We start from the raw sequence: 18568 nt of genomic DNA on the forward strand, positions 1-18568 counted from the left end.
GCATTGTAAGATATTATTTTCAGGAAAATAAAAATCATAAGCTGTTATCTAAATTGAACTCATCTACCTTCCTAAACAAAGTGGAAGTATCCTGACATGGGAAATTTTGTCTTATTTTTCTCTGTACCGCAAGCCCCTGACCAAATAGTAAGCGGTCACTAAAGGTTTGTTGAATAAATTAATGAGTGTGAAATCTTAGAGGACAACAGACTATAGTCTGTGTGTAAGGAAAACTCTCTTTAAAATTATTTTATCCTGAGAGATCCATTTCCTGAATCGGAAGGTACCAGGGTAAACTTAACACAATCCAGAGTATTTTTGAAAATGGCCTTTATACCAGTGACAGATACAGTATATTAGCAAGTACTCTTAGCAGGTCTGATTCCTTAGACATTTCCGGTTTTGTGAAAGTTATCATTTTTTGTTATCTGTTCCCTTTTTTTCAGAAGTATCTCTTGTGAGGGGTAGGGAAAGGCCATTGCTGCCCTAAAATAGTTCATTAAGTCTCTAAGAGTACCTAGTTGACTCCTAGAGAATAGCCCTCAAAATGGCATGATGAGAAATAATGATTGCCAAAAAATGGTCTTCATTATCAAGTAACAATAATCACTTTTGTTTGGAGCATCATAGCAGGTAATAACAAAAATGTGAAAAACAAAAGAAACCTTCATCACTGTATAATGGTCAGTATTTATTTTCTTAAGAAACAGAAGATCCTATAGATTGTTCTGAGGGTTTTATTTTGTCTATTGAAAAAAGAGGGTATAGAGTCAAAGGTTGTTTTCCATGAATATCATCTTTTCACAGTTAGTTTTAGTATCTGTAATATTTATATCCAAAAACATGAAAGAGATTAAATAGCTTCACCATCACAATCATTTGAACTAAACTCTGGATCTTTAGGAGAAAGTGTTACCAGTGGTCTCATACGGTCCAATGAACTGGCCTCCCCCTATTGTTCCCTGAAGCTGGAGACAGAGTCAGGAATGATGTGCAGAGAGTAATGAAAAATCAACAGAAATTCTCTGTCCCAAATAGAACTATTCAATACCCTACCTTTTAGCCATCACCAATGTGATGTCAATGCAAACTATATAGGTAAAAAGTACTTTTATTCATAACACCTGCACTCCATAAATGAACATGCTGAAAGAATTTACCTCTCTGCTGATTCTGTTTCTCTCTAGATAAAAGATCTGTGCTCTAAAATAGGATTGTTATATTTAAGACTGTAGTTGATTAAATTATTAGCCCCAGGCCCTCATCCCTGTGGTATATTATGCACTCCCACTCTTCCTATGACCCCAAACTGTTCAGAATAAACTGTCTTGTTCCTTGACTATGACCTCAGCTATATGATTTGATTTGGCTGATGGAATATGACACAAGGGATGGTGTGCCAGTTCCAAGCCCACAACTTAAGAGGGACCTGGTGATTTTGCTCCCTCCCCCTTTGCTTCTAGCACTTCCCTGGCTAGCCCACTAGGTCAATGGGGAAAAAAGCCACAAGGAGTAGACCTGACCCCAACCTGGGAATAACCAAACACAGGGGACCCACCAATTGAAGCAGAGCCACCCAATGAGGCCAGTCTAGATCAGTCGCATTCCAGACAACCCACAGATACATAATTCAGGATAAATGATTGTTGTAAACCACTGAGTTTGGGGTCTAGTTTGTTTTGCAGCAAGAGATAATAGGTGCAAAGATCCAGGAGGTGCACCAGCAGCAACAAGGGCTCTGACACATTATTTATTCAATAAGAATGTCATAGCAAAAGCTTGATTACCCACCACAGAAAAGTTCATCACTTTCATCAAAGCAGTCATTTACTCCATCACACCGCTGGGCCTGAGGGACACATAGACCGGAGGAGCATCTAAAAGATCCAACAGGACAGGCTACAGACAATAAAAAATTGGAAATCTTGTATGGGTCCCTAAAAGTCACCAGACCACATTAATAAAGACATATGAAGTATTATTAAGTGATTAAGGAGTTGACAGTGTAGCAGTAGCAATTATATAATTTCTCCATCAAATCAAGGTTATAGGTAATAATTTAAAAAACAAAAAAGCAAAATTTAGGAGAGTAAAGAAAACACATGAATTCAGCAGAAACTCTGATTCATCACTGCAACCAGGTCACATGTATAATCAAACTTCTACTATCTCCCTCCTTGACTCAGTTCCCTGGCTTTATCATAGACTCAATGAAAGCAAAAGCTGGGAGATACATTAGAGAATCCAGCATTCTTAGTATGCAGTCTACACACCTCTCAGGAAATTATAAGTGGACTCTGATGTCTCTGAATTCTCTAATCACATGTATTAGTTTGAGGAGTCTGTACCTTGAATTACATTTTCAAGTAGTCTCTGCCTCAAAATATATTAGTAACCATTGATCTTAGATAGTTGGACCTGGAGAGATTAGCGATTGGCTTCAAAACTCAGGACTCCTCTCTCCTCCCTCCCAGTCCATCATTTTTTCCACTTCAACCATACTACTAGACAAAGATTGCCTCCCTCGTCTTGAATCATTATTGCTGAGCTTATCACAAACATATAGAAATAATAAACCTTTCCTCCCTGCTATGGTCTGAATGCTTTGCGTCCCCCTAAATACATATGTTGAAATCCTTATGCCCAGTGGCAAAGCCTTCACGAATGGGATTAGTGCTATTATAAAAGAGACACCACTGCTCTGCTTAGCCCTTGCACCATGAGAAGATACAAGAAGAAGTCTTCAGTGCCCAGGAGGGCCCTCACCTGACTATACTAGTGCCCTGATGTTGGACTTCCAGCCTCAAGAACTGTCAGAAATTAATTTCTGTTCTTCATAAGCTACTGAGTCTGTGGAATTTTGTTACAGCAGCCTGGATAGACTAAGACACTCCCCTTGTGCAAAGGAGTAGGTAAGAGTACATGGTCAGTTCACCACTATCTCAATGGCACACAGGGAGGGGATGAGTTCCTGGAAAATACTCATGATTTGAAAAAAACAGTTGAATATAAAATGGTTTACTATGTACCTGTGTCCTTGATGGAAATTCTAATAGTCTCATATTCAGAAGTATAATATTCTAAATCCAGAAGCAGGTATATTGCGGATTAGCAAAGAAGGACATCCTCTAAAGGAGCTTTCTCTGAAGTCTTACCCTTATGGAGTCCTAAGTCTTTAACCCTGACTTTTCCCCTTTTAAAACAGATTAAGAATTTCCTGCGCAAGTCAGTATCTACTCTCTCCAGCTCTAATGACTTGCCTCAAATATGGCTTTTCTGCTAACCACTTCCTGGCCACTATTTTAGCAGTTCTCAGTGTGAAGTTTGACATTCTGTGGGCTGATAGTTGAGTTCTCCCTAACCAACCAGCTCTCCCTACAGGGCACAGGCCAAAGTGAGTCACAACTATTGGCCTCTGATCCACCAAATGGATGTAAAATAAAAAAATGGGCTTTTCCTATATTTTTAAGAATAATGTGAGATACTATTTTTCAATTATAAATTAATAATTACAACCATATTATTTTTCTATAATTTAATCTATAGCAGTAATAAGTACCTACTTTTATAAATTATTTATCTTATATTTACATTATATATACTTGCTATAAAAATAAAAATACAACAGAAACCAGCAGCAACAAAGCAGTTTTCATTCCTTTAAATTCTCCCAAGTTTAGAGTTGTAAAGTATTAGCCTCCCTTTACCAATTTATTAAAGCTAATCCCAGGCTTACGTTGACTGATGTTGTAACTGCCATATTCCACCAAAAGTGGCTGGTCCGAAAGCCTGGAACTGCACTGAAACTGAATGTGAACAAGGGGGCTGGGCACTCGAAATATCGTCTGGTGATCCATGTAGGAGCCACAGTACCTGAGGAGACAAAAGTTGGAGGATACATGGCCTAAGGGTCTATCAACTGCATTCCTACTAACAATGAATTCACTGATGCTTGGTCATTTAGGCTTCACACATGAGAAGCTTATGGTAGAGCTAACAGTAGTTGTCCATTCCATGCTAAGTGTCTGTGATTAAGTTCTACCCCCTGGATTTTTCTCCTCTGCTAAGTAAAACCAGAGCAGTACCTGTTACCCATTGCTTTCCTCACCAGCACTTATAATACACAGATACTATATGGGTTTAATTCTCCCAGTCAACTCTCTTTATTTGGTGTAAATAACTGTGCAATACAAGAATTGCCTGCTTTTGCCCACAAACCTGTCTATAGAGCAGAGTGGAATCCATGAGCTCAGGTTGAAAATAAACAAAGAATCTAAGCAACACTTAAAGCAGAAAAGACAACAATATTATTTCAAACTAAATTGACATCTGACGCACACTTCAGGGCTTGTCCTTGGCAAAATTTCACAGCAATGTCCATCTACAATATTTCCCTATCTCACCTTTTCTTACTCAGTTTTTCTCAAGCAGAAGAAACTCTCCCTCCTATTAGTAATTCTTTTATCAGATTCCACACATAGGGAAATCGTGGGTGGTAGGTATTGTATTGGGTGGGAGGGTAGGGAGTATCTCATTTCCAAAGCACAGCTCTATCTTAGGCATACAACTTTACAAAAGGTTTGTTTTACAAACCTCTAATTAGATACTAAAATGCTCTATCCTTAAAGCTTTGGGGCACATTCTATAACATTTTTCTACCCAATTTCATTTCTAAAGCAATCTTACTAATCATAATAGCCAATCTTTCTTCGTGTGTAATATGCATTATTCCATTGAATGTTTAAAAAAAAAAACACCCACCTTATTAACTAGGAATGATTACCTCATTTTACAGACTGAAGATCAAAGAGGTTAAATAATGTGTCTTAGTTAATGTAACTACTAAATTACAGGGCTGGAATTTGAACCCAGATCTTCTCCTTCTGACACAATAGATCCTTGATTCTATAATACTCCCCAAAGGAATACAAGCCACATCTTAATAATGGATCCAAGAATGCCTTTAAATCAGATAGACTCTATCCCAGTGAAGACAGGACCAATGACTATTTAGCAAGTAATCTGAGTCTAAACGAAATGAAAGGCGGTTTTTCAGGAAAATCCTATAGAAAGGAAAGGTTTTCATTCATGGAATAATAATAAACAAAAACTTAGCAGGCAAATCCCATGGGCTAACTTCACAAGGATTCTTATCTCAAAGTAAGTTGAGAAGCTATTCTGCTGCCAAGACAGGGCATCTTATATTTTTAAATGTAAGACCTATTATAACTTCAGAAGCAAACAAAAAATAATGACAACTAAAGGACAAGTTATAGGTGAAAGTGAGGACCTACTAGGTGGGCTCAGGAAACCCAGGCATCTAGATTTCTCTCAGCCTCTACCTGGTCAGTCAGCCTCAACCCAGGTCCCAGCCTCAGGATAAAACCAGCGATTGGGGCCTTCCTACTGCACAGAAGTAGCTAATGGTTTCTAACTTCTACCACCAGGATTCCTATTCACTATTTTTTGCTCCATGGCTCCATGGTTTGAAAGACTTTGTGTGTCAAACTATTTTTGTAAAGTGTAGTGTGCACAGCCACAGCCAGCAGCATAGAGCAAGGACTCGGGGACCAGAGACCCAGGCTTGTATCCTGGCTTACTCACTTACGAGCTGAGTGGCATTGAGCAAGTTATTTAACTCCTATATTCCTCCATTTCCCTATCTTTGGGGACAAGAAATCCAAGGCTTTGAACCTCTGAGCAAGGCCTTTTATCAGATTCCTTACACATGGAAACCACTTACATGTGCTCATTAATTTCCCACCATCCGTGGTCACAGCCTTTCATACTCTTCTTGGTTATTGAATAGTTATGGAATTTCAGTGCTATGCCAAGAGTTGTTAGGGGAGTCTGCGAAAAACAAACATAAGTCAGAAAACAAACAAACAAACCAAAAAAAAAATGACCCAATTGAACGACATGTGTCAGGCTAAGATTCCCTTACTCAGAAGTCACTCCCTTGGTTTCTGTTGTAAGGGCATTTCATTCTTTGTGCCCTGTGGCCTTTGGTGGGGTAGCCCACATCCCCTGAGTGAACTGCGATGACGAGGAGAGCATGATAGAGAGGAGAGCAGGCAACGCAGTGCTCAGGGAAGAGCTATTAGGCTGCACTTTGAGTGAGCAAAGTGACAAGGGACACATGAGGTCATTCATCTCTAGGTTTCAGTTTCCTTCTATTCAATGAACTTAACTTTGAAAACACCCACATGCCAATGAGCGTGCACATTTTTCTCCTTAAATGACAATCATGACATTGTTTATTTAAAGTACTATTCAGATTTTTAGAAACAGGAGAAATGAAGCAGCATCCTTTTCACATGAAACCTGGTTACTCCTGAGGACAGTTACTGAGTCACCCCTAGGTCTCCTCGGAAGAGATAAAGCAAGAGAAGGAACTGCCTGTATAGAACATGTACACACACACACTATACAACTAACCTTTTTATGGCATTGTATGGCATGCATATACATTATGTCTGATGTGCCACAATTTTGGTTTTAATTTTCATTTTGACCCAGGAATTATTTGAGAGTTTTTACATTCACAGGGAGTAGAATTTTGGTTTACACATTTTCAAGTTTTCTAATTCTATTTTAATTAGATATAAGATCATTTATTGCTTATACTGTTTTTAATTTATTAAGGATTTTGTTGTGATCAAACGTATGAATTCTCCACAGTCATTTTAAAAAAGGGTAATTTCTGTGTGTGTGTGTGTGTGTGTGTGTGTGTGTGTGTGTGTGTAATCCTCATTATTTGTATGGTTTAATACCTTTCTTAACCTTATTTATTGTCCCCCACTACCTCTGTCATGAACCAAGAGAAAAAAATTAAAACCTCTTCTTTAAGCATTGTCCATTTCTTTTTGATTGTTCCACAGGATTTGATTTATAAATACTAATGCTATATCCTTTGGTGCATAAATAATTGTCATAATTACATCTTCTTTTTCTCACTGAAGTTGTTGCCCTGATTTCAACAATGCCTGGCACCAAGTTTGCGATCCCTGCTTTCTTTTTGTTTACATTTGCCTAGAATGATATTGCCCATCCATTTCTCTTCAGCTTTATTAAATGACTTTTTTATTCATTTTGTCTTTTAAAAACAACATACTGTACAATTAAGTTTGCAGCAACATTTTGTGATTCAATCCTACTATCTTTCTTTTTTTGTTGTTATTGAGATTTCATTGCCATAAACATGAGTTAGAACATAATGATTTGCTATTTATGTATATTGCAAAATGCTGACTACAATAAGGTTGGTTAATATCTATTGCTGTGCAGTTAAAATAGTTTTATTGTGATGAGAATTTTTAAGATCTACTCTTAGCAATTTGTCAATACAATACAATATTATTAAATATAGTTAATAATATTAATTATATTAATATTAACTATAGTCACCATGCTATACATTATATCCTCATGATTTATTTATTTTATAAGTGGAAGTACATACATTTTGATCACCTTCATCCATTTTGCCCAACCTCTATCTCTAGCAACCACCAATCTCTTCTCTGTATCTATGAGTTCAGTTATTTATTTATTTATTTATTTTAGATTCCACATATAAGTGAGATCATAAAGTGTTTGTCTTTCTCTGTATGTCTTTCTCTTCCTTTCTAACTCCTCCTTTCATCTTCTCTTCCCCTTACCCTCTCCCCAAACTTCAGACTTGATAGTCATCTGAAGCTTTGAGATTCTGCTACCCTGAGGCCTTAAGAACCTGGCCGTGAGTAAGTGTCTAGTACCTTTATGTTTTAATTACTTTGCAAATGTATGTGATGATGATAAAAAGGTAAATTAAGGATGCATGCCTTCAAGACATTGACATCAAGTACATATTTAGGTATAATAAAATCATTAAAAATATTTAACTTACTTGCACAAATCATACGTGTAGCAAGCGAACACCTGCCTCAAGGTCTTTGCGTTAGCTGTTCCCTTTGCCTACAACACTCTTTCATAGGTATGCACAAGGTTAGTTCCCTCAGATCTTTCAGGTTTCTGTGCAAATGTCCCCTTGTCAGTGAGGCTCTCCCTGACCATCCTATTTAAGATCATAAATGTACCCTTTGTACACCCCACCAGTCACTCAGCTACATCCTCCTTCTTGCGTTAGTGTTCTCCATAGTACTGTACCACCATGTAACATACTATATATTTTTCACTTGTTTGTTTGTTGCCTATCTCCCGCTGCTCTCAGAGGGCGGAGCTCTTGTGTGGATGTGTCTGATCTTATGGATCGCAGTGTTTAGAATACTGCCTGATATGTAGTGGGCATTCAATAATAAAATGCTGAATGAATATAGTCAGCATAACAATTAGATATAAACAGCCAGCAGCATGCTGAATGAATATAGTCAGCATAACAATTAGATATTGTTATGCCACACAATAATATATGTAATGAAAGAGCAAAGGTGATATCTTTCTCTATCTCCCGCCACATGATAGTACAGTTGAAGAAAGAAAAATAGTTTGCAGACTAAGATTTTTTAAAAAAAAGCAGAAAAAAAGCAGGAACACCCTGTCTAGCCCCAGAGGGAAATGTATATACTTCACATAAATTTACACTCTGTTTTGCTTATTCAACTGAAATATATATTGCCTAATCCAATTCATTATTCCTTTATTATTCCTATTATAATACTGATGATGAAGTAATTAAAAATTAATAAATGAGCTCTGTCATAATTAAATAATAATTTGTTTGATCCTGTAACAATGTCTTTGCGTTTTTAATACAAACAAACAAAAATAATAAATTGGAAAAATAAGCCCAGTCTGCAAAGGACAGTTAATTTGTGGGCAGAGGACTGAAATTATAAGAAACTTTAATGTTTTGATAATATGTTTCAATAAAGTTTAAATATTATAAAATTAACTAATGCTGTATTTGTAATTAAATTTAAATATGAAGGTAATTTAATTCAAAAATAAATTACTACTGAAAATAGGATAAGATAGTGGTAAAACTAGGCTACCTGAAATTTCCAGGTACACTTGCATTTTGGAGGATAGTAGCTTGGGTAATATGGACTTGAAATTTTCCCTTCAAAGCCAGTGATTTCTTTGACCAACACTGCATTTTCACAGTCTGGAAAAAAAAATCAGTAACACAATGATTTGTAGTTGTGAGATTATAGGAAACACATTGCATATATTTCTTTAGAAATGTACACTTTCTTGATCGACAAGCATATATATTTTTTGAAATGTAAACTAAAATTTAAAAAAAGAAATAATATCCTTCAGATGTAGAGCTAAACTACTTGTTCAAATTCTATATTTGTTTTCAAATTATACATTTTGGCTACAGATCAATAGGATGCTTTTTTTCCTTTAAAAACATAGTTTAAATATATTTTTAAAGCTTCTGGGCTTATTTTGCTCAAGTGAGTGTATATTTGTTGTTGAAGAAATATACTCAGTTTACATAATATGTTGTTCTGTTTAAATAAGACAATCTAAATGTCTATTCTTACTGATATGGTCATCCTTCTGCTAGAATGTGAGTTTCCTGAAAGTATTGATTTATGTCTTTTTTGTTTAATGCTATTTCCCTAACACCTAGAATAATTCTTGGCATATAATAAACACTCACCTGAATAGACGAAGTCCACTACAATCTTTCTGAGATAATCACATTTTTAACCTTTGGAGTTAGAGATAATTTTCAACCCAACAATATCTTAAATATCTAGTTCAATTTTGTTCAATAAATCCATTTTACATTTGGTTCTGTAATAATTTGAAGTGGAAAACCATCAAAATAAGCCACTGCCCTAAAATATAGATGAAACTATAGCTATCATCATCTACTTAAGCCAAAACCTCAGCCCTCCTCATCCGCATCTCCCATTCTGAACCCTTTGGCTTTACTAATGCTTATAAAGAAGTTACCAAGACACGACTTACAAGATCTGAGCAGTTGCAAAAAATACTGCAAAGAGTCTAGAGTTTCAGTGAAGGCGCTTTTTGTTTTGTTTTACTTCATCAACCCAAGTCAAAAAGAGAAGAATGAGCGGGAGAATGACATATTGCTCATGATTACCTAGAAAAAACCATTAAATCCTTGACATTTTGCTTCATAGGCACTTTCTAGGGTGTCATTCACATGCATTACTATAAATGAGAAGTCATGAAAGATAGTTTAGTATGCTGTTACTGAGCTATTGTCTCACAGCTCCAAACCAAGCCTGCTTTGTCCTACAGGGCTGGGGTTGGGACTCTGCAAACTACTTCCTTCCTTTACCGCCTGGCTTCCTGATAGGCTGTGCCAAACGGGGGTGCTAAAGGTAAACTAGAAAGTTGGAGGAGGAAGAATTCCTGGGAGTGTCACCCAGCAAAGCTTCTTCATCCTGCAGAGACATTTCCTTCCTGTAACTGAGTTGAATCCTGTTAGCAGTTTTTCCAGCTTCCATTTTATTGCATCTCCTTTAAAGATACCAACTGTCTGGCACCCACTCCTCAAAGGTCTGGGTCCCAGGTTCTTGAACACCTGCCTTTCAACTCAGAGACACCAGCACCAGCTGAGCAATAAACCCTCCTCAGAGGTCTCAGTTTCTTTCCAACAGACACTTCTCCAAGCTCTAAACTCTAATCATTCCTTCATATGTTAGACCTATTGTACCTTACATTTTCTTTTTGCCTTTCCAGTTACCTAGTTAATTAACACCTTATACTGAGTAATAGCTCTTTACATTAAATTCGTTCTGTGAGAATAACTAATATGATCTCTCTTCTGACTGGACCCTGAGTCAGAGTCCCTGACTTACACAACTAGTGTTATAGCACAGCCTCAAGACAGATCAGAAAGGAGTGTCATAATAAATATTTCTAACGGGGACTTTTTTCAGTTGGAAAAGACTTACTTTGTTCTGGAATGACCTCGAAATATGCCCGGATTCCTGATAGCCTCTGTATTTGAGGAGACTTAAATATCACCAACATGAGATTATTTGTAGAAACAAATGACATTAATGTTCTTGTGGGTTCACAAATTCTGAAACCAGATAACAAGAGTACATGAATAATATGTTATTGAGGAGTGGGCATCTATCCATCACTAATGCACACATTTCCTGGGGCCATCCACACAGTTCTTGTGAATCAGGTTCTGCCAGCCAGATTTTCATCCACTAGTGGCCACAGGGCATGACAGAGGGAGGGGAGTTGATAAAGATACACAAATATTTGTTCAGTAACTACTGAAGAATTCTCCTGAATAGCCATCACTGGATCCTCCTTGAGAGCAAACAAGGTAGAAAGGCAGGGTATTTAATAGCTAAGACCATGGGCTCTGCACTAAGAAAAAGTGGGTTCAAAGCTCAGTTCCATCATTTAACTGGCTGAAAAACTCTGGGCAATGAAGTAATAAAATCTTCACAACTGCCAGTTTCCTTACTATGAAATGGTAGTAATAATAATAGTATACTCCTCCTAGTACTGTGGTGAGGATTAAATGAGATAATAACTAATATGTCTGGAAGGATAAAAACAAACCAACAGTAATGACTGAGAAATGGGAGCCAGCGATAATCTTACTTTTCACTACATATTTTTATATACTGTATGGATTTTTAACATGCACATTCATCCTCAAAATATACATAGATACAAACAAACAGAAAACACTGTTACATACATACATAAATACTATTAAAATAATGGGATAATTCATGTACCTTTTTAGCACAGTGAATAACAAATAATAAATTTTTAATAAACCATCATGATTAGGCTAAAAAAATATTGAGCATTCATGAAGTAAAGTGAAAAAATATTAGGGTATATATAAGTATATGTGTGTGTAATAACATATATGTGTGAAATAATTTATGCAAAAATATAAGACATTTGTTCTGGGTAATGGGATTGTGAAATAATTGATATTTTTGGGGGATTGACCTCATTTTCACAATGAATAAATATGGTGTTATCTTTACAATAAGGAAAAAATAATCATTTTAATAATTTTATGCAATCATCATAGAATATTTATTCTCATACTTTACTGAAACAGTATACTTCATTGTGATTGCAATATAAAATTAAAGAAAACATCTGTTATGTTTCAGAACTATTGGCTAAAGTTCCTGCTGTATTGATTTTTGACTCTTATATGCTACGGGGGCAAAGCAAACATTGTTGTCTGCTAGGCTTATACAGAGGGTACTACGTAAGTAGGGAATGGGTCATTGACTTCATGAGTATACACAAAAATGGATTTTAAAAAATCCAAGGGGAACTCAGATCTACAAAAAAGGAGATGTTGTAAACAATATTTTCACTCGCCAACCAGAGTGCTTGCATAATACCTATACAAGATGGTGCTCCGGATTGGCAAGAGGGAGTCGTAAATGGTCAGGGAGTCGGTGACACAGTTGTCGGCTTCAATCTGGACGGACTCTATTGACAGACGTATCACATAGCCCACGATGGCCACCAGCTTGAAGTGGCACATCAGCCTCCCTGAGGTTGCAGAAATCTCCAGAGGGTAGCGGAGAGACAGATGATCTGCATACAAGTACTGAGAGCAGCCTTTCTCTGTGGAGACAACATTTTTATTTTGTTTTAGGAACTACTTTTCTAGTAATCTTTATAGAAGAGTAAAGAGCAAAAGAGGTCACGTGGAGGACATCTGCTGTCTTTGCCAGCCTCGAGCCCATTCCCTTCTCTCCTGATAACAGCACTAGATTTTACTTTGAGAAACTATCCCTACCCTGCCTATATGGTTGGATTGGGGTTAAACTCACCCCTAGGTATGGGGTAGGCACATGACTCAGATTGGCCAGAGTCAAAGAAACTAGTTCAGGAGTCAGCATGTCAGCTAATCCAAGAATATGAGACTCAGCCCCAGAATTTCTGCAGGAACTATTAGGAAACATGTCAGGTTTTTTCTACTATGCCGTATTTCCCTGAAAATAAGACCTAGTCAGACCATCAGCTCTAATGGAGCAAAAATTAATATAAGACATGCTAATTTTTGCTCCAAAATAAGAGCAGCTCTTAATTTAATATAAGAGTGGGTATAATATAATATAATATAATATAATATAATATAATATAATATAATATAATATAATATAATATAAAATACCGGGCCTTATATACATTTTTGCTCCAAAAGCGCACTAGACCTGATGGTCCAGCTACGTCTTCTTTTCAGGGAAACACGGTAGTTGCTAAACTGATAAATTATAAGCTTGGATTTGCTGGTGGCCATTTGTGCTACCACATTGGAAGAATACACTTGAAGTCTCAACAGAGGAAAGCAGAGACACAGTCTTAATGATAGTTTATCTTAGGACCTGGACCTAACAAAGCCTGAAGCCAGATCACCCCAAGTATGTTCCAGTTATATGAGTCAATCAAGTTTCTTTTGTGCTTGAGCCAGTTTGAGTATATTTCTGTCACTTGCAACTGAGAGAGCACTAACAAATACCATCATTTGAAAAGGAAACCTATAGCCAAAAAGGATACTGATTTGGAGGAACTGGGGGGAGGAGGGAAGAAACCACATGGCATAATTTACCAGATCCTATGGTTGAAGAGTAATCTGACCGAAGCCCAGCTGCATTAAAAAAACACACAGAAAAGAGATTGTCAGTCCCAGTATTTCATTTTCATTTTGTTAGAATTTTGTCTAGTAAAAATATTTTCAGTCCTTTAAGAGCAATCGGACATATCTGAGATTTGCTTTAAAATAATCCAGTGAGAGTAGGGGAGGTTGTTTAGGTATTTAGATATCAAAAGGGACAGACATGAATTGATAGTTGTTGAAGCTGAGTAAAGGGTATGTGGGAATTCGTTATACTATTCTCTTTCCTTTTGTATGCTTGAAATCACCCATAATAACAAGTTGTAAATATTTTTAAAAGTAAAAAGAAGTCAAGCAAATATGATAATAATTAGTCATATTAATTAGTCCTATATCTGAAATAGTGTATGTGGTACAGAATTTTCATTCATTCAACGAATACTTATAAGCCACCTAATAACATAAGCCTAGCATATACATACATATATATATATACTATGTATATATATAATTTATATCATATATACATATAATTTAAATCATAATTTAAATCATAAATATAATTTAAATTAAAAGAGAAAGCTGCATAAATTTTGGGTTACACAATAATTAAACCATTTTCCTGTTGAGACAAATTGATGGAATTTGCACTTTGACAGGGCTATCGGGCAGGTTGTTTTGAAGCACTTGGCAACACTACATAACATAGGTTCAGTTCTGTCCAGATGACAGAAGAGACAAGATAAACCTCAGCAAAATTTTCCTTCTTCAGGACTTTATTCCTTGGTGCCTTAGTTTGAATAAGCCAAATTAAATATAGGGGGGGTACTCTTTAATAATTTCAATGTCATATATATTTTGGCCCCAATTCTATTGTCCAGTGTGTAAAATTTAACCACTTCCTTTATCAACATAGCTCCAATGTCTTCAACTAATCCTGTTCCACTGAGATTGTGAAAGAGAATACTCCATTACAAGAGTGACTATGAGAATGACAGTGTCAGGAGGGCTGTAGGAAGGAATGCTTAAAGGGGAATTAATCACCAACAATCACCATTTAGTACCACAGAGTCCATGTCCACAGCCAGACCCTGCAAGCTTCCCACAGAGGTCCGGTTTATGATGCTCGTCTGGATGGAGTCCTTCAAGATGGCAGCCACACAATCCTCACAGAAGATATGGGTCTTGGCATGTGGCATGACAAACACAATCCAAAAGTGAACAAGGAGGCCACCTTTGTTGTTACTGCTATAGTGAAAAGATAAAGATATTCAAGGACACCTCGTAGGAAGTAGACTTTCATAGGAAACCAGTGACCTAACTGATAAATTCAAGGTAAGGCCAGTGAGCACATCCTTCAATGAAACATAACTTTCTTCTTTAGGAAGTCATTGACTCCTGGATTGGGAAGCGAGAGTGTCATGGTACATGTATTCTTGTGTTGAGTTCAAATCTGTAACTGTTAGTGTATAGTTGCGTCTCCACAGAGAATATAGTATTTCTATGGATATCAATCAATATTCACTGCTATCATAACAAGTTATAATTTTTGATACTTCACTGTTTAGCACCTCACAGTGCTAAATCTGCTTTATCCCATTTAATCTTATGAGGAAGTTCCTACTATTATTCTAGATTTACAGATGAGGAAATTAGGGCAAACAACAACTCAGAATCACACAGCTAGTTAGTAGGAATTCCAGGAATCGACCCTGGTTTGGTTTCCAGTGACCGGAAACTCCTGGAGCAGAAGCTCCTAACTGCATAAATATTGTCACGTTTTATGAAAAAAATATACAATAATGCTCTACAGTGAATGACTTAGAAAATAAAAGATGACTGAAGGTAAACAAATTCTTTTATTTCAAGACTTCTCAGTGATTTTAATATGCCAAAGTGGATTGTGAATCTCTGCAGATATATTGCGGGTGAAGGAGGGTGGTTTCCAGTACCCAGCACACAATTTTTCCTAAAAGTTATTTGACCATGGGATCCTTTTTGTCTCAGAAGGTCTCTAGTGACCAGTTTTTTACTGAGCATAGTCTGAGAAATGCTGATCTATGTTTTATTTTTGCCTCCATCCAATATAGTCACCATATTTATGGCTATTTTGTCCAGTGACTTTCATACAGGGTCCAGGATCCCAGCTATGGGGGAAGCGAGGGCTTTCATAGATGAAGAGAAAAACTCAGCATGACAGCATAGCAAAGAATTGGGTCACTGTTGCACTAAAAGGGCATTAAGTCTCAACCACTCCCAAGAAGTTACTTAAGAACGGTGGTATCTCAGCCTTTCTGTGGCTCTGAGAGGAATTTATAGCAGTGAATGTAGAAACCCAAAAACAAGGAACACAGATTACCTGACGTCTGCAACGACCGACTGCTTGTAAAATTTGGAGAAGGCAGATGTTGTGTAAACCAAGTTTACCTGAAAAAGAACTAAAAGGTTTCTGAAATCTTTCAAAATTGGCTTCCTCTCATAGTACCTAGCATGCTTTAGGTCCAAGCTCTGATTAGCTAGCAAGGAGAAAAACAAAGCTCAAACTAAAGGCCTCTGTCTCCAATCCCAGACATTATTACTTGAATTCAAATATATTTTTACTTCCTCTAGTAGTCTTGGGTTGCTTTATTTTCATTCTGCTTTCTGTGAAGAATAGTTACCTTCATTCAGTTATTCCTGTGTTTATACACCCTAAACAAGCTTAACTTCTGTATTCTGCCTATTCCAAAGTTAATTTTCTCCACAATTAATAAATCAAAATCCTTTAAGCATACTTTCAAAGTATTTGACCCAAGCTCTTTTCTATCAATAAATAGCATTGAAAATTTAGACTCTTAAGGATACATTCCTGTATGAGCCACTAGGGGGCGGGTGGTGCCCACCGCCAGGTCTACTATCCCTTTTCTGAACTACAGTCCCTAGGGAAACAACTAGCCCTTTTAAAACTCCATAATTTGCTCTCAAAACAGAGGTATTTCCATCAATTTACTTTCTTTACTCTTACTTAGCATTTCTGAATCAAACTGACTCATCTGTCAAATCTTTTTCTCTTCCTGTATTTCCCTCACTACACAATAGCAAAATCACCTACCTAATTGCCCAAGAATAAAACAAACAAACAAACTTAGACATAATATTGCATATACAGTATAGTAGAAAACATTAGGAGCTGTGGAGTTTAAATTCACTATGTAATACGGAACATTTTACCTACACCTGCTGGCCCCATTGTGGTTTTTTCCCCCTCTTTTTCAAAAAAAATCTGTAAAATGGTGATCAAAATGCCTACCTCTGGGATGTGACAAATAACTGATATATATTGCACAGTAAGATACTTGTGACTGTTAAACACCGTCCCCTCACCCTCTGACCCCACCCTGCCCAGACTCTCACCCTCTCCCCCATCACCTCACCACTTGCTGCACAGTCTGTGCCACTGACAGAAATTCCCTGGAATCCTTCTGTTGGTATTCAGGAAGAAATTCAATGTTGGTGATGCGAAACATCCCAACAAAGTAAAAAGCATCTCTGCTTTCTGTCTTACCTGTAAGACAGAGAAAAGGCAGGTAGGGGGTTTTCCCACATGTGTAGTAACGAGGTATTATCTGATCTATGTCAGTATCAGGCTCCCAAAAATGATTTTATTTTACGCAACTATGTATTTTACTGGTTCACAGCTTGTGAAGCTCTAAATGTAGTTAACATCTCTTCTATCAGTAGTAAACACCATATCCCTTAAAATATTCTATAAGATTCTGACAAGTACTTAAGAACAAGATTAAAAGATAGAAGATATCTCTTTGACTTTATACGTGTCCTAACACTAAGGGGCCAAAGAAAGCATACACAATTTTTATGGATCTTGAGTCTATGGAAGGTAGGGAGGTAAAAAATGTAGACCATCAAGCTCTGAGGTGAAGTGAGCTTACTGGGAGAAGAGGAAAGCTTCCCTCAGCGGACCTTCACTGAGCTCATCCTCTCTCTGACTTGTATGGCTGATGCCCAGGGTGCTGGGCCAGTCCTGAGCTCTGTGCAGTGCAGGGAGAATGTACCCTGATGATCCACAAAGCGTGGTTCTCAGACTGGTGTCAGGTCACTCCTGCTCAAATACTCTGCCCAGTGAGGACCATAAGATGGGGTGTCAGGCCTGCACAGAAACTTCTGACAAGACAAGCAAAGAGAGTGCTGTGTCTGAATTGCCTTCGGGCACCTGAGAATAGCTTGAGGAGATGGGGGCTCTTCTTTCTGCCTTTTCTTTTGGTTACCAACGTCATGCTGCTTTGCGGCACCATCCCCCAGACTCCCATGGCTGTGGTACATTTCTTTCCTGTGGCACGTGCCCCACTGCATCGTAAGTTCTGTCTGCCTGTCTGTCCTTCTAGAGGAACAGTAACTTCTCAGCCCCTAACATAGTGTACGAGTGCCTGAGCTCATTTTGAAGTTCAATAAATGTTTTTGGGAAGGAAGGGAGAGAAGAAGGGGGGGATAGAAGAAGAAAGGGAGATAATAGTTCTATTCTCTCTTAGCACAATGCCCAGCACACGGAAATGCTAAATAAGTGATGACTGAATTAAAAAGACAGTGCATGAGTATCATGCTAAGTGAAATAAGTCAAATGGAAAGGGACAAAATCAAATGATTTTACTCATTTACGGTATACAAAACAAAAAGCAACAAACAAACAAAAAAACAAGTGAACTCATTGACACAAACAACAGTAATGTGGTTACCAGAAGGGAAGGAGGATGGGGGCAGGATGAAGAAGATAAAGGCGGTCAAATACATGGTGACAGAAGGAGACTAGACTTTGGGTGGTGAGCACACAATGCAATGTACAGTTGATGTATTTTAAAATTGTACACCTGAAACTTATATAATGTTATTAACCAATATTACCCTAATAAATTTAATTTAAAAGAAAAGAAGGTGCAACCTGTGTGAGTGATAAGAAGCCACCTCCCTTATATGACTCAGCCAGGGTCACATCAGCTTCAGGCAGTGCAGGGAGGTGGGAGT

General features: G+C 37.3%; 1 protein-coding gene across 1 annotated transcript in view; it reads right to left on the bottom strand.

Annotated features, from left to right (window-relative positions):
* TMPRSS7 (transmembrane serine protease 7) overlaps nt 1-18568 on the bottom strand; it is a 33567-nt gene that overhangs the window by 9463 nt on the left and 5536 nt on the right. Inside the window, exons 3-12 of the mRNA XM_019715186.2 lie at nt 16966-17096; nt 15912-15979; nt 14607-14800; nt 13547-13585; nt 12330-12558; nt 10884-11014; nt 8994-9106; nt 5744-5850; nt 3737-3873; nt 1792-1899 (exon numbers count right to left, since the gene is read on the bottom strand). Of these exons, the coding sequence (XP_019570745.2) occupies nt 1792-1899; nt 3737-3873; nt 5744-5850; nt 8994-9106; nt 10884-11014; nt 12330-12558; nt 13547-13585; nt 14607-14800; nt 15912-15979; nt 16966-17096 (1257 nt within the window). The remainder of the gene's footprint in view (nt 1-1791; nt 1900-3736; nt 3874-5743; nt 5851-8993; nt 9107-10883; nt 11015-12329; nt 12559-13546; nt 13586-14606; nt 14801-15911; nt 15980-16965; nt 17097-18568) is intronic.

Source organism: Rhinolophus sinicus, linkage group LG01, assembly GCF_036562045.2.
Source record: "Rhinolophus sinicus isolate RSC01 linkage group LG01, ASM3656204v1, whole genome shotgun sequence".
NCBI lineage: Eukaryota > Metazoa > Chordata > Mammalia > Chiroptera > Rhinolophidae > Rhinolophus > Rhinolophus sinicus.